This window comes from Hemibagrus wyckioides, linkage group LG05, assembly GCF_019097595.1.
Source record: "Hemibagrus wyckioides isolate EC202008001 linkage group LG05, SWU_Hwy_1.0, whole genome shotgun sequence".
In the NCBI taxonomy this organism is placed as follows: Eukaryota; Metazoa; Chordata; class Actinopteri; order Siluriformes; family Bagridae; genus Hemibagrus; species Hemibagrus wyckioides.
The window spans coordinates 6801387-6815099 of NC_080714.1; the positions used below are offsets into that span (position 1 = coordinate 6801387).

The following is a 13713-nucleotide window of genomic DNA, read 5'->3' on the forward strand; positions in this document are numbered from 1 at the left end:
ACAGAAATAAAGAATACATTTAAGGTCAGAATTCTTTTATATTTGCAGTATGGGAGTGATTTTTATTAAGATTATTTTAACTTTACACTCTTTACCAAGAGTGCCATTAATTCTGGAGTTTAATGTCACAGAAGCAAATTTTGATTTTGGATCTTGAGCTCTAACACAGCTAGCTTCAGCTACCTTCCTCTAAATTTTTGACCACTATGCCTTTAAAACCCGCTTACACTTTCGGAAATTCCCCAGTCGTAATGATTGGAATTGTGTTATAACTTCAGAAAGGTTTCACCACTGGTTATTTTTTTTCTGCACCCGGAATGATGGGAACTGCAGACAGAACTACATTAGCTCCGTGTGATCGATATCATATGCACTTCTTTATTAAATTGCTCTCGTTCAGTAGTGTTGAAAACCCCTCCAGGTGATTTAAAATAAGAACATTCACCATGCCGCTAGCCATTCACCTCGGATGCGCTCTCTCTCTCTTTTTGAGGACTATGAATTTGAGACGAACAAATCCACATCCCTTCCCGCGTCTGAGGCTCCAAAGCACCAAAAACACTCTATAGTCATCCCTACGGCTCAGACCACACCCAGAAACAAATCCTCACACCAGAACGTGGAAGCAAAAACGGTGGACTTGGACAGCATCTCAATCTCCAAAGCTCCGGAGCGGGAGCTGGTTCACGGACTGAGCCGGCTGCTTCTCGAAACCTCTGATGCTGTGAATGGAGGAAGCTGTGTGGAGGCGGGGCTTCAGGAAGAGGGCGGAGAACAGGCGGAGCTTGAAGTGCCTGACACTGCTGCACTTTTGCCTCTGCATGACCCCGATCTGTACCTGGAGATGGTGAAGGGGACGTTCTCTGTGCCTGGCTACACCGAGGTGGCGTATCCGGATTACTTTGGCCACGTGGCACCCAGCTTTCGGGAGCACATTCTTGAGCGGGTGTATGGTGTACAGAGGTGAGTACCTTGTGTACTTCCACCCGAACTGCTGATTCCTGTTACCAGATGTGTATTTTCCTGATATATAATGATCTAATACACATTGACCCATAACATAGCTAGTATACACATGTTGTTGTATAGTCAGTTGCCTGACATGACCGTTCCACACAGAGTCATTAAAATGCCTAAAAAGACTTCTACACTGAAGTTCTACACTTCTACACTGTTCTCCTCATCAAGGTATTCAGATTCTGTAAATATGCAAATTAGACACGCCCTCACCCCTATATGCCCCACCCCTCCATTTTCAAGTTATTTGCATATGGGAAGATGATTGGCCTTTATGTTTTATGATGTAATAACTCTTCCCTCTTAATGCAAAAGTAACCATTATAGTAACAACTTTATATGAATGTATTTAAAACTTTGTAAAATACAATAATTGTAGTACAATTTAACTGTTTTTCCCAACAGGGCAAAAATCTTCCAGGATATCGAGAGGCTCATTCACCCCGGTGACATCATGGATAAAGTTGTGTACGACCTTGACCTGCAGAGGTCTGTTGTTTTTTAATGATGTAATGGTTTATCCTAATATGTTCAATAATTCCTGTAAAATCAAAGACGCACCCTGTCCTGTCCTTTCAGCTGTCCGTTAATTGATGACGACGAGTCTCTGAAGTTCAACTCGCAGTTCGAATCGGGGAACTTGCGCAAAGCAATTCAAGTCAGAAAGTAAGTATTGGTTTTTCCATCACACAGTATGCTTCTTTAAAAAAGCCTCACTGTATACTGTATGTGATTTGTATTTAGCTTTACATCTGTTTTTTCTCTGCTCTTTAGGTTCGAGTATGACTTGGTGCTAAACTCGGACATCAACAGTAACCACTATCACCAGTGGTTCTACTTCGAGGTGAGCGGCATGCGTGTGGGAGTACCGTATCGCTTCAACATCATCAACTGTGAAAAATCCAACAGCCAGTTCAACTACGGTGAGCTACGGCCCAAGCTTTTTCTGTAGAAAAGAAGAAAAAAAAAATCTCATAGTGTGAAAGCAGCCCCTACATCTTTCGTTCATTGTGACCTCAAGCCATTGACTTACACTGAGGTATAACACTACAGACAAAAAAAACAACTAGTACAGACAAATTTACTGCATAAATTTGAATGAAAGGTGTATCTGTAGTGAGTGTGTAGATATCTTTCTGCAGTATTGTGATTATAAGAGCTGCGTGTGCTTCATGCAGGCATGCAGGTGATCATGTACTCGGTACAGGAAGCCATCAGGGGCAGCCCTCGCTGGGTTCGTACTGGATCTGACATCTGCTACTACAAGTAAGTTCCTTATTCCAAATGCAAATCATCCATTATCCTACGGGGTCATGAGGAACCTGGAGTCTATCCCAGGAGACTTGGGGCACTATAGGCAGGATGCCAGTCCATCACAGGGCACACACACACTACAGATGCCAGTCAGGCTACATTGGATGTATTTTGACTGGGGAGGAAATCTGCAAACTGCACACACACACGGTGGAGGCAGGAATTAAACCCCGTACCCTGACCTTAGCAAACATGCTAACAATAGAAATTGGCTAGAACAGTAGAGAAAGTTAATAAAAATTTATTTGCAATTATATTTACCACACCGTTGATGAATTCTCAAATCAGACCTGTTTCTATGAATTCTAAGGAGATGTTTATTAAACATTTATAAAGCGAGTCTCCAGTGCCAGCTATATATACATAACTCATATATAAGGCAAGTCTTCCACTATGGGGGAAAGTCTTCCAGGAAAGCATTGGTTGTGCTTTACTTAGTAACATAACAAGCTAAGGAGTATGTAGAAAAGTCGAATGTACTTTTGAGCTGCAGCTCACCATCTTGTCATTAATTATATTCTTATAGATCCAATCCCAAGTTTTCTTCCTCATATAATACATACAGTGGGTTGTGTAGATCTGTAAGTATTAAATACAGTTTCCGTGTGAAAGTATTGATTGCGATATTGACAGAAACCTGTGAAATGTCCAGAGAGAGCTCTTCAGAATGTATTTTTCCAACAGCTTTTTATATAAAACTTGTAAATGTGTAGATGAGGACAAGACAAAAGCTTGATTTAAACAAGACACAGTGTACCAAGTGGTGTGTGTGTGTGTGTTGTGGCATTTTCTTTCTTGCTTACAAAGAGCCATTTATAGTGTCGGAGTTGTCTGAAAGCAGAAATCCTTAGCCAAAGTGTTATTGCTGCACCTCAATACGTTAATCTCTTTCCTGTCTAAACAGGAACCATTTTTCAAGGAGCTCCATTGCAGCCGGAGGTCAAAAAGGCAAATCCTATTACACCATCACCTTTACTGTGACTTTTCATCACAAGGACGACGTCTGTTACTTCGCCTATCATTACCCATACACCTACTCGACCCTGAAGGTATCGAGTTATAACCTCCTGACCTGCAGTCCATTTCTCTACACTTCTGAGACTGATGTGATGTGATGTGATATGATGTGTGTTGTCGGTGTGTGTCAGATGCATCTGCAGAAGCTGCGTGCTCTGTGCACTCCTCACATCTACTATAGACAGCAGCCTCTCTGCAAGACGCTCGGAGGAAATGACTGCCCTCTGCTGACCATCACAGCCATGCCGGAGTCCTCCAGCAATGACCACGTCTGCCAATTCAGTACGTCACACACACACACACATTTGGCTTTAAGGATTTTTTTTATTGATAAAATGCACTTATTTCATGCTATGTGACACTTAATCCTGATTCTAACCCATACCTTAGAAAACATCTTGGCTTTTAGTTTTTGTTTTAATAAAAGCTGCTGATTTTTTAAAAATTAAATAAATAAATAAATTGACAAATAAGATATATAGTGTCAAAATATAGTGACAAAATTTGTCTATAAGGTCAAAACCGTTTCTATCCTTTTGGGGTCATTTGACCTCCATCTCTCCCCCAGCACACATTACACACTAAGAACTGTCCTAGAGTCTTTCAGCAATAATATACTTTTCAGATGTATATTCTACTGCAATTTGTTTTTAATGCATACTTGCCGCCTTTGCCTCAGACTGTGAGCATAAGTTATCCCTGTAATCAAAACCTGAACCTGACGGCTGTGGTCTCTGCGCAGAGAACCGCCCGGTGGTCTTCCTTTCAGGACGCGTTCACCCCGGAGAGACTAACGCCAGCTGGGTGATGAAGGGCACGCTGGAGTTCCTGATGAGCCCCAGCCCTCTGGCACAGAGCCTTCGAGAAAGCTACATCTTCAAAATCATCCCCATGCTCAACCCAGATGGAGTCATCAATGGCAAGTATGTACAGGAGCATGCGTGCGTGTGCACACACACACACGCACAGGCATAAAGTCAGTGCTATTTTTTTTATTTTATATATATATATATATATATATATATATATAGATAGATAGATAGTTTGGCTACTTGTGTTTTACGATTCTGATTTTTTTGACTCATTTTTTCAACATCATCAAGTTTATTCTCAGAATCTTGTAATTTTATATTCATAAAAGTTCAAGAATGTCATCGTCTTCCATTAGCACCAGAACAAACAGCTGTTTTATAAATAAGGCATATTTTTTATCCATATTCAGAGTCAAATCAATTAATTGAGTATAAATAATTTTAGAAATTACGATGATAAAACCTGATTATTTTGCTGTATCAGCAATTACTTTCTTACTACTTCTTCTCCATGTTCCTGTGTGTAGTCACAGATGCTCTCTGAGCGGCGAGGATCTGAACAGACAGTGGCAGAATCCCAATGCCGAGCTTCACCCCACCATCTACCACACCAAGAGTCTGCTGCAGTACCTCAGCGCTATCGGAAGAGCACCACTGGTGTGTGTGTGTGTGTGTGTGTGTGTGTGTGTGTGTGTGTGTGTAACTTTCTCAGTATGCAATTATTCACTAGGATGCAGTTTATCCTTTATTACAGTACAAGTGTATGTGAGATTTTTTGTGTGTGTGTGTGTGTGTGTAGGTGTTCTGTGACTACCATGGCCACTCGAGGAAGAAGAATGTGTTCATGTACGGCTGCAGCGTTAAGGAGACGGTGTGGCAGACCAACGTCAGTGCCAGCTCCTGTGACCTGCAGGAGGACCTGGGATACAGGGTAACACACACACACAAACTATCTATTTGATATCTTTTCAAACTGCTGTTCATCCTGCCTTACAGCACAGAGTAGCACAATCAGGCGAAAGAGCTGTCTGCCTTCTTCCACATACATGGGCTCACGGAAGCCTGTGATTGGCTAGTATCGTTGTGATTGACAGCAGAAAATTAGTATGCCCCTCCCACTAGCAATCGCTTGATCATAGAGTGAACGCTTTTTATCTTGACTGTGTTTGTTTTTTTGTGTGTGGAAAATAACTCCTGAGGGAACGCTGTCCAAAATGAATATTTTGGGTATCAAACATGTAAATAATAGAGCATATATTTTCCCCCCAAAAAACACACAATATACTATATATACAACATAATGAGATGTATTTTCAGAGATAAATAATTATTTGAAATATTCTAATATATATATTATATATTATATATATTCTTATATTATATATTATTATATATTATAATTATAATATAAGTTTATCACTTATCATGAAAATGTCTTCAAGTATTAAAATTATTAATATTTTTTTTGCACAGTGGTGTAGCCAAACCTCAGAGGCTGTTCAGAGGCAGGAAAACCTACAGACTAATCAGAATCTGTGCTCTTGTGATTTAGTAAACATAAATTGTACAAAAATCTGAATGGAAGGAAAGTTGCTAGTGTGCTGTTTTTATGTGTGTTAGACTCTCCCTAAGCTGCTGTCTCAGCTGGCTCCAGCCTTTAGCTTGTCCAGCTGCAGCTTCGTGGTGGAGCGCTCTAAAGAGTCGACGGCGCGAGTGGTGGTGTGGAAGGAGATCGGCGTCCAGCGCAGCTACACCATGGAGAGCACGCTGTGCGGCTGTGACCAGGGCAAATACAAGGTACCTGGATGTGTTGAAAATAACACAATAATTTGTATTCTCGAAAAGAAGTGCAGAGTCTGTATACCAAAGTTTCATTTTCTTTCTTTCTGTTGAATTGTGCTGCAGATCAGATGCTTATTTCTATACATCGCTTTTTACAGAACAGCAGACAATAAGTTCTGCGCATCATTTGATTATCCTCATCAATATTTTATCGTAATGGAAACAGCATTTAATTAATTAGCGTTTGTTTACTTTTTCCTGATAACAATCAGCAGCTTGGTTGAAGCCTTTCAGTTAGGCTAATTATTTTCCAATAACATCCCTTTTGGTTTCTCTTATACTACAGCAATTTGCAGAGGATGACCTTTTTTTCCCCCCAAACTGATTATATAAATGTCTCCTCACAAAAAAACGTAACCATGTCAACTCTCCCGAACCTACTGAAGTGAAGGATTTTCTCATAACAGCACGGTCTCTGCTTCTACAACAGCGATGTGCAACATGTAATTCATAAGCAGGTGTCACTTCATGCATGTTAATGGTTTATTGTTTATAGAACATCCGAGAGTTACTTCCTGTTCTCACCTACGTTATCGCTGTGATATAAAAACATCTCTCTCTCTCTCTCTCTCTCTCTTTCACATACACTCATTCACACTTGCACTAAACCACACACACACACACACACAAAGCACAGCCTGTCATTTTACCCAGAAATCAGAAAGCATAACCGAGACTGAGAGTTCTTACCACAGAGACATCGTCCAATAAAAATCTCCTAACGGACATCAGCAAACAGTTTTTTTGGTCCATGTATTATTAATCATAGATTATTTGCAGCATCTGCCATACAAGTCCTCGTTGCTATAGAAACAATAACATATTAGAACCAAGCATCTTTCATGTTCTAGATAGATGTACCTGAGAAACGAACACACGCCCTCCTTCTGACCAATCAGATTCAAGCGTTCCGCTGAACTGTGGTATAAAGAAACAGACACTCTCTGACCAATCGTATTTAAGATTTCCTAAGCGCTGTGGTTTGAACGGAAATTAAATGAATTGCTCTTATTAAGTCCTTTGCAAACTTCGCCTTCCCTGAAACAGGAAGTTATATATGACAAGTTCGCCCAGAAGCGGGTGACTCTGACATACGGCGCACTCCAGTGAACTTAAATCCAACTGCAGACCACTGAGATTAGTTTCGTTTCACGCTGGATTAAATGTACTGAACTCTCACGGAGATTGCCTGAGGTCCGGAAGAAAGTGCAAGTGTAACAATGCCCTTTGCAGTTTTCAGAGCGCGGCAGGACGATCTTATCAGAGTAGATGCCTTCTACGTTGATCTATAAGAGCTCAGGATGTTAAATTAATACCAGTCCGAAACTCATGCTGTTTATGTTTAAATGGTTTAAACAAAGTTGAATTAGTATATAAGATGCACTATATTGGCAAAAGTTTTTTGAAGCTCCAATTCAGGGCAGTTTGTTTATTTGTCACGCTTGCTCACTTGGTTTCTGGCAGGAAACCCTGAAAGAACATTGCCCATGACCCTGAGCTACAACTCCTGAACTGGTGATGAATCTCAGAGGTGTGTTGTGACAGCAGGAAAGCATGTGAGAGGAAGATAGAGCAGGGGGAAAAAAAAAAAAAAAACGAGTGAGAGATGGATGAGGTGGAGTTTAGTCAGCAGATGGTGCTGTAGGTCAGAAGATGAGTAGAGTGAGGACGACGCTGAGATCTCGGGTCTCTGAATCAGTGACTCATTCTGCGTGTTCTCACAGATAATGGCTCCCCATGAGAGAGTAGAGCAACATGGCTGAAGCGTTCTGCAGTGAGAGGCTCGGTGCTTGGACACACACTTGGGGAGATGATTTGTGACGAATCTCTGGAGGAGCCCAGCTGCTGAAACCTGCTTTAGTTCACTGTGTGTGTGTGTGTGTGTGTGTGTGTGTGTGTGTGTGTGTGTGTGTGTGTGTGTGTGTGTGTGTAGGGACTTCAGATTGGAACGAGGGAGCTGGAGGAAATGGGAGCCCAGTTCTGCGTGGCTCTGCTCAGACTGAGACGCCACACGTCACCCCTGGAGCTACGCAACCACAACGCACACCTGCTGGATGTGGAGAGTGATCTAATAGACACAAGCTGCAATGTCACCTGGTACACACACACACACACACACAGCATGAGCAACATGTTTTGTGGCAGATTGATGATGAAGGGAAACATTGCTCACTGACAAACTTCATCTCTCTAGGTTAAAGCACTGAGAGGCTGCAGTGCTCGGAAACAGAAAGGGATTTTTATCCTGCAGGCATATTTGCTGCGATGGAGTTAATATAGGTCAAAATAATTAGATAGGAAAAGCAAAACGAAAAGAAATCCTTTCGTAGACACATGGATCTAATTTTATATATTTAGTTACATGAAAAACATCAGACTTTTCACCTTTTCAGGTAAATACGGAGCCTTCGGAGTGAAATAGATGTATGCTTTTACTATTGGCTCATAAATCAATTAGTCTAATATTTATTAAATACACTTGTTAGGTTTTTTTTTTCCCCAACACATCCAGAATAAATATTGAATCCATTAACTGAAATGTTTTTTGCTCCTAACATAAAAACCAAACAAATACCCAAAAAACAATCATGACAGTAATAGCAAGAATGATATCAGTGTCTAGAAGCTTCTTGAGAATGCACCTCTGCTCCTCCCAGCTTGTTTACTTCTTTAATGGATGACCACACACACACACACACACACACACACACATTCATGTCTCCTCCATTCCTCTTCTAATGGCAAGCACTACTTGAGGAGCTCTCAGTCACGCTGGGCTCTACACACTTGAGTGAAGTAAGCGAAAGCACTCTAGCCACTCTCCTCATTACAGCCGTCTAATCACCTGATCCGAAAGGCCGCTAATCCGGTTTGAGGCGGCCCCCAGCGTCTGGCCCCCCTCGCCTCCCCGCGTCTCGTTGGGATCCAGTTTCTCACCCCCTCACACCATTAAAACCATTAAAAAGCCACTGAAACCAGCCAAACCACCGGGCGGCGCGGAACGCACAAAAACATTAAACCATTTAACTGCAGAACAAGACAGCCATAAAACCATCATCACTTTATTGTATTAGAGAGAGAGAGAGAGAAGAATGGAAGAGAAATGTATTGAGGTTTATAAACCACTACACGATCCATAGCCACTTTTGGTTTTTGTTATTTAGACCGGCGCTGATAACGGATTAGGTTAATTAATCAGTGAGCATTCACGTCACGTACAAAGCAATACAGCAGCTTTATTTACATTCACACTTTTATCCAAACAACTTACGGCTACACAATCGACCATATATGAATCACAAACAGGATTTGTTGTTGTTTTATTATTTTTGCTTCCTCAAATCTACAAATTAGACAGTGTAAGTTATTTAGCTGGCTAGCAATAAATACTTTTTCTGTTTTAAAATCACTAGCTTTAAATATTCCATTCATCCATTAATCTATATAGATTAATTAATCTAATTCTTATTATTTTTATTATTTTATAAGAATGTTTTAGATTGATTTTTACATTTAAATAAATTCATTCTTATAACAGAATCTATATAAATGTATACAATTTTTTTTTGTTTTAGATTATTACATTACATGATGTGGTGTTATAGGTGGATTATTTTCCAGTCCTGAAGTCTTTTATTCTAATCACAATACAGTAACTTGCCAATGATTTAAACAAAAATAATCATGAAGCACGTGTACCTTTAAACAGTTTATAGTTATTTTCATAGATCACTGCTGCTTAGTATTTTATATAATATACACCAATCAGCACTGAGAGGCGAAGGGAATAATACTGATTATCTCCTCATCATGGTACCTGTTAGTGGGTGGGATATATTAGGCAGCAAGTGAACATTTTGTCCTCAAAGTTGATGTGTTAGAAGCAGGAAAAATGGACAAGAGTAAGGATTTGAGCGAGTTTGACAAGGGCCGAATTGTGATGGCGGATAGACGACTGGATCAGAGCATCTCCAAAACTGCAGCTCTTGTGGGGTGTTCCTGGTCTGCAGTGGTCAGTATCTATCAAAAGTGGTCCAAGGAAGGAACAGTGGTGAACCGGTGACAGGGTCATGGGCGGCCAAGGCTCATTGATGCACGTGGGGAGCGAAGGCTGGCCCGTGTGATCCGATCCAACAGATGAGCTACTGTTGCTCAAACTGCTGAAGAAGTTAATGCTGGTTCTAATAGAGAGGTGTCAGAATACACAGTGCATCACAGTTTGTTGCGTATGGGACTGCATAGCCCATGCTGACATGCATGGGAGTTTTGGACATGCTCTGATCCAGTCACAATTTGGCCCTTGTCAAACTCGCTCAAATCCTTACGCTTGCCCATTTTTCCTGCTTCTAACACATCAACTTTGAGGCGAAAATGTTCACAAACAAGTGATGACTGTCTGTCAGTAAAATGTGTGCGTTCCTGTGTATTCATCCTGCAGCCCCACCACTTACGTGATGGAGGAAGACGAGCCTGCCTTCCTAGAAGACGTAGACTACAGCGCCGAGAGTGACGACGAGAACGATCCCGAGCTCGAGCCTGCCCACCTGGACCTGAACTCGGACCCTGAATTCAACCTCCAAGATTCTCTTACCTGAGGGCTATGAGTTAGCTTATCAAAGCATCCCAAATTCAGCTTTGACACACAACCTACAAAATACCAAAAGACAGAGTTACTGATAAGAGTGTACACTAATTCAACTTGCGTTCAATTTCCGTGAATCTACCTGAATCGTATTGGGATCCTCATATACTTGCAACTAGCCAATTTAGGTACTATAAACATATCTTTCTATTAATACTATGAAACAAGTCATGGCCAATCCACAAAAAGAGAAAAAGTAGAATTTTAATTGTAGCTACGCATGAAGTAAATGTAAAAAAAAAAAAAAAACCTGCTAAACGCCTTAGCAATCTCAAGTCATTAAGAACAAATTAATGGTGCTACATGTGGACACTTCACTTCACTTTTAATATGTTCACATAGACTACAGCAAAGCTGCCTTTCTCTTAAACCTTAAAGCATTGACATTCTCACATCGTTCTATTATATCATTCTAATAGTGCAACATTGCTGCACATTTTACAGGATTGCATGGCAGAAAGGGGGGAAAAAAAAAAATAAAAACTCCTCGCACAACCACCACCATGCTTCACAAACCGCAATTCAGTATGAAGAATGTAGTACCGGGTTTATCTTCATATCACTGGTGTGTATTTGGTGTAAACAGGTTACAGTATTAGATCAGTATCACATCAGTCAGGGTTCCATCTCGCACCGTTTCGCAAAAAAATAACAAGACACTTTAAACTTTTATTTTAATTTCTATGTGGAATTATTTCTGTCGTGTTTGTATAGTATGCGCATGACTCTTGAATGTCGCTTTTTCTAATTTATTTTATTTGTTTAAAGGTTTTTTGGGGTGGTGGGGGAGGGGGCCTGTTGTAGCTTTGTGTGTGGATGTGAATGTAAGGGTGTGTGTGTGTGTGTGTGTGTGTGGATATGGCATAAATGTGAGATACATACCAAAATTGACATGGTTTTAGAAATGACTGTCCAACCTCTGACTGAAGTGAAAGTAATAAATAATTCAGTGAAGTCTTTGTGTGTGTGTGTTTTTATTCATTTATAGAACAAAAAAAAGTGACGGTAAACCTACCTGCATGGTAAAATGTGAAATAATACTATTCTATATCAAACATCTGCATCTATGCTGCAGTTGTAGTATTCTAGTTGCTTGCTTGCTTATTTATTTATTTATTTATTTATTTAAAGTTTTATTAAATAGCTGTTCTCCTTTTTTTCATACTTCTCTTTCTGGTAATTGAGCTTGTTGTTAATGCTCTGCACTAAGAATTGATCAACGCTAACTATCCAATGTAAGTGAAATTCCCAAATGCTAGCTATTAATATAATACGGACTATTCTAAAACAAAACGTTTAAGCTCACGTTAAAGAAAAGGATCAAAGTTTAGCTAGCTGAAATTTCCCCCCAAAATTCCCGAATACTACCAAATATTTATAGAATATCTCCAAACAGTTCTAGTTACCTATAGTTAGTTTAAAAATAAATAAATAAATAAAGTTGTACAACTTTAAACACTAGCTAATATTAGAGAATCCGGACCGCTAAAACTAACTTGTTTACTGGGATGATCAGAAATGGCTAGCAAACGTGCATGACATTTTCGGAATGTTAACTAGCTAGCCTCCTGGTGGTCCAGCGGCAGGATCCCGCGTTCTCATTGCCCCAGCCACTGAAGAGTTAACTCTCAGCGCCGGTCCCAAGCCCGAATGGCATCCGGCGTAAAAACTGTGCCAAATCATGCGGATCGAATGATCCGCTACAAATAGCGGACCCTGTCATTGTGCAGGTCCTGAATGCTAATTTATATTTGAGAATATCTCCAAGCACAGAAAAGGTGAAAGAGAATGTTTGAAACTAGCTAAATATAAGGGATCAATATGGGAATATCCCCAAACCAAATTAGTAAGCTAAAGTTAGAGATAATTACCAAAAGTTAGCTAGCTGACGTCTAGCTAATATTCTAGAACATCCCCAAAGCTAGCTAGCTAGAGGTAATGATGAAATGTTAGCTAGTAATATATCCAAAACCAAAACAAAAAAAGTTTGAGGAAATTTTCGAAGCTAGCATCAGTGAAAGCTCCTGAATGTAATAATTAAATGTTATAATTATCCCAAATAGCTAGTTGACGCACGGTAGAGGGAACTGTCAAACCTAGCTATCTAACATGAGTGAAAATGCTAGCAAATGCTTGAAAAAATCCCCTAAACAAACCAGCTAGCTCAATGTTACCTTACGAAGCAAGCTAATTCGAAAACAAAACAAAAGCTAGCTAACACTATTGATTGATAACTCCAGTTAGAAGTTGCACATATGTTCGTTTTATTTTTTTTACTGAGGCTGAAGTTAAAAGGTAAAAATGTTTTGTTAAGGTTTAAAGATATTAAAATGAGCAGAGACAGGCTAATGAAATTTTTTGATGTTTTTTTTTTTTTTTTAACATGAATGGAAACATGTCAGTTAGCGTGGGATGATAAAAGATGAGGATTACGAACAAAAACAAGCTCCGTTTTAGCCTAAAGCCACGGTAGAGCGTTTACTTGTTTCATCTTTGAAACTACAACAGAATCGGATGAATATCTCTCAGTACAAACAAGCTTAAGCGTATAAAAGAAATTCTAGCCCTAGAGTAAATAGGTAATTCGGTGACTTTAAAGCAGCACTATAGAAAAAAAAAAAAAATCAGAAATCCCAAAGTAAACACGACTCTGAAACAGTTTTTAAAGGCTTTTGGGTTTGTAGCTTTAACACTGCGTGTTGGTTTGGAGTTTGTTAAAGAAAAGGCTTCAGAACCGATAGATGTTTGACCCTGGCAAACTACAAAACCTCGTCCAGTTCCCGCTGATGAGATGAGAGCTGAAGATTTCGGGAAGGAGCGAGGGAGAGTGCTGAGGCAGAGCGATGATGGAATGTTAATCCCCAGTCAGAATGCTAAAAGAAAGCACTGGGCTTTTCAGCTCCGTCACTTCCCCTCTCTCTTTCTACTCATCCCTCCGTTCTTTAGAGCACAAGAACAAAAGGCAACAAAACCCAGCTGGTCCTTTAAGCCAGCTGCATTCACAGCAGACGCCTGATTAACTTCTCTCTCACACACAACACACACACACACCACACATCTCTTTCTCTC

The 13713-nt window shown here is 40.1% G+C and overlaps 1 protein-coding gene across 3 annotated transcripts in view; it reads left to right on the plus strand.

Annotated features, from left to right (window-relative positions):
• The window catches only part of agtpbp1 (ATP/GTP binding carboxypeptidase 1), a 30504-nt gene extending 18906 nt beyond the window's left edge, over positions 1–11598 (plus strand). For all 3 annotated transcript variants that reach the window (XM_058390774.1, XM_058390773.1, XM_058390775.1), the window contains 13 exons: positions 494–963; positions 1423–1506; positions 1597–1683; positions 1792–1940; positions 2196–2283; positions 3236–3380; positions 3480–3630; positions 4091–4271; positions 4688–4817; positions 4960–5091; positions 5781–5957; positions 7936–8099; positions 10441–11598. In XM_058390774.1, the coding sequence (XP_058246757.1) occupies positions 494–963; positions 1423–1506; positions 1597–1683; positions 1792–1940; positions 2196–2283; positions 3236–3380; positions 3480–3630; positions 4091–4271; positions 4688–4817; positions 4960–5091; positions 5781–5957; positions 7936–8099; positions 10441–10597 (2115 nt within the window). In that variant the 3' untranslated portion in view covers positions 10598–11598. The remainder of the gene's footprint in view (positions 1–493; positions 964–1422; positions 1507–1596; positions 1684–1791; positions 1941–2195; positions 2284–3235; positions 3381–3479; positions 3631–4090; positions 4272–4687; positions 4818–4959; positions 5092–5780; positions 5958–7935; positions 8100–10440) is intronic.
• Positions 11599–13713: the final 2115 nt, after the last annotated feature.